The sequence below is a fragment of the Otolemur garnettii genome, unplaced genomic scaffold, assembly GCF_000181295.1.
Source record: "Otolemur garnettii isolate 467f Iridium unplaced genomic scaffold, OtoGar3 scaffold00084, whole genome shotgun sequence".
In the NCBI taxonomy this organism is placed as follows: Eukaryota; Metazoa; Chordata; class Mammalia; order Primates; family Galagidae; genus Otolemur; species Otolemur garnettii.
In genome coordinates, this window is record NW_003852479.1 from 5,156,311 (window position 1) to 5,158,890 (window position 2,580).

General features: G+C 41.9%; 1 protein-coding gene across 1 annotated transcript in view; it reads right to left on the reverse strand.

Moving 5' to 3' along the window:
• The window catches only part of WDR49 (WD repeat domain 49), a 158,817-nt gene that overhangs the window by 24,745 nt on the left and 131,492 nt on the right, over positions 1–2,580 (reverse strand). Inside the window, exon 18 of the mRNA XM_023516015.1 lies at positions 959–1,105. Coding sequence (XP_023371783.1) covers positions 959–1,105 — 147 coding nt within the window. The remainder of the gene's footprint in view (positions 1–958; positions 1,106–2,580) is intronic.

Genomic DNA, 2,580 nt, shown 5'->3' on the forward strand with positions numbered 1-2,580 from the left:
GGGCATCTTCCTACTGCAGGGCGATTACTGCTCCAGGGTGACGCTGACCCCCAGCTCAGAGTTCCCCACTCTGGACACAGGGGCATCTTCCTACTGCAGGGCGATTACTGCTCAAGGGTGATGCTGACCCCCAGCTCAGAGGATTTGAAAAAGTGAGAAACCACAGATCCCAGGTGGCTTGAGTTTAGTTCTGATTTTTTGACTGTTACAAGTTGGAAACTTGCACTTTTCATTAATTATTTTAAATGAGCTTCCCTGCAGTGCCCATATGCGCTCTGAGAGCTTTGCTGAAAATCGGGTTATGTTGCTGTGTTCCCGTAAGACCCCTCTCTGCAGGAAACATTTTTGTATGGAAATTATTCTTCAAAGCCTTAGAAACCCAGAAGACAATAATAGTCTGAAAAATAGAGACTACGTTAGCAATCGTGTTTCCAAATCTTCAGAGATCATTCGGGTATTTTGTTTTTATGTTACGCTCTCTTGACCTCTCATCCTATGAGACTCACAGTGCAGGGGGAAGCCTCCGAGACACACTTGAAGGTCTCTAGTTATAGGGTTTCACTTGGAAAGAACAAAACCAAGTTGCCAGAGACTCTGTCCCAAAGAGGTCTGACAGTGGCTCTTTCTCTGGTACCAGTTCTGAAGATTAAGATTACTGCAGGGGGTGGGGTGGGAGGTTCTCATCCACGGCACATTCAGGGTACATGTCCCTGGTATTCAGACTTTAGAAAAGTGATAAAATAAAAATACGCCTTTCCTACATTTCAATCTGTGGCTGTCCCTTCTGAGAGCTCGGATCAGCAAACAAGCTAATAAATCTCAACAGTGAAACCAGCTTTGTGGCTGTATCCTGCGGGGCCAACACGTGTTATTCTCATGCTTTTCTACTTTACTTTCTAATTAGTTGAGTTTCATGGGGAGAGATGATGGTGGTGGGCGACCGCCATGGAGGACTTACTTCCAGAAAGTGAGGGGAGCTCTGGAATTTGGGGACTCTTCTCCTCTGGCTCTTTCCTGAAGCATTTCTCAGGGTCTAGAAGGAAGATGGGCTTATTCACGTCCGGCAACTCCTTCAGGGTACCGAGGCTTAACGACCTAAATGTGCCTTCACAGCCGCAGATTTTAGGGCAGGGTAAGATAAAAAGTCCAATATCATTCATTCCTTATAAGGAGCGAGCACATTTTCAAGCTAACTTTTATAAATTGAACCTTCCTGTCCCTCAGCTGGTGCAGCTGCCATGACCAGCAAACTGGAAACACAGCTGTTGATAATAAATCCACGGTCCTTTGTATTCAAAGGGACCAAAAGCAACTCAAAGCTTCCCATTCATTTATTTCGTATTTGGTATTTTTCTGCTATTTCCCCTTGAAAATGAATATTCTGCAGTTTTGGAAAAGCTCCAGTTTCCCTTTTATCTACCAGAAAATTGCATCCTTTGTGAAGCGGAATCTATTTTTTGCAATGTTTAATTTAACAAAACATCCAAAATTTTGAATTTACAGGTACTTTTCTGTTCCATTATAATGTAAACCAGAGCTGTTTTATTATATTTATTATACACACAATGAGATGATGAAAATCTATTTTAATCATGCTCTTAAAAGCAAAGTTTTGGACACTTTGAAAAAGTTTTCTTTTTGCTTCCTGTGATAATTAGATAGTGGAATAGAAATCAACAAAAGCTTAATTCAAGGTATGATTTTGTGTTGGTTTAATTGTTATTTCCATGAAGGTAGGAACTGGGCTTTCTTCATCATGGTGGCTCAGTGTCCAGGAAAAGGAAGGGTGTCCCTATTTAGTGCCCTCTACAGAAGGAGCCACCTGCTGTGCCCACACTTCTCAAACCCTGCAGCCATCAGCGTCAACAGCAGGCTTGTTAAGACATAGACTTCTGGGTGCTACCCCGGCCTTGATTTAATAGGAGAAAGCTGAAGATGAGAGTCCTAAAATTTACATTTCTGGAATGATGCCATTGAAGCTAATGGTTCCAGCCCAGGACACTCTTTGAGAACCAATATACTCTGCTGAGTTAAAGTAAAATATCTTCCCAACTTGTGAGTTAACATTATGCTCTTAAGACCTCAGAGGAAACTGAGGCTCAGGATGCTTTAATACCTTGTCTGAGTCTATAGGGCTGGTAAATGGCAGACTGTGGGCTTAAGTCCAAGTATGTTCAACTCAAAAAGTGATGCTCTAAGATGTAACAGTAATAACGGTAACATTACTAGTAAAGCTGTGTTGAGCTTCTGTCATACACGGGGCACTGGCCGAAGTGCTTTACATACAATATCTCACGCAATCCTGACAAAAACTCTATGGAGTAGATTAGTTTCTGAATAGCCATTAAATGTTAATGACAACTGTACACTTTTTGATAGCAAAATTTCTCCAGAAAATTTAAAACCAATATATTTCCTTCATGACGAGGGCAGCTTTTCCTTGGACGTAAGTTGAGAAAAGATTTATAGTGATTCAAATATTTTTGATAGGGCGGTGCCTGTGGCTCAAAGGAGTAGAGCTCCAGCCCCATATGCTAGAGGTGGTGGGTTCAAACCCAGCCCCTGCCAAAAAAAAAAAAA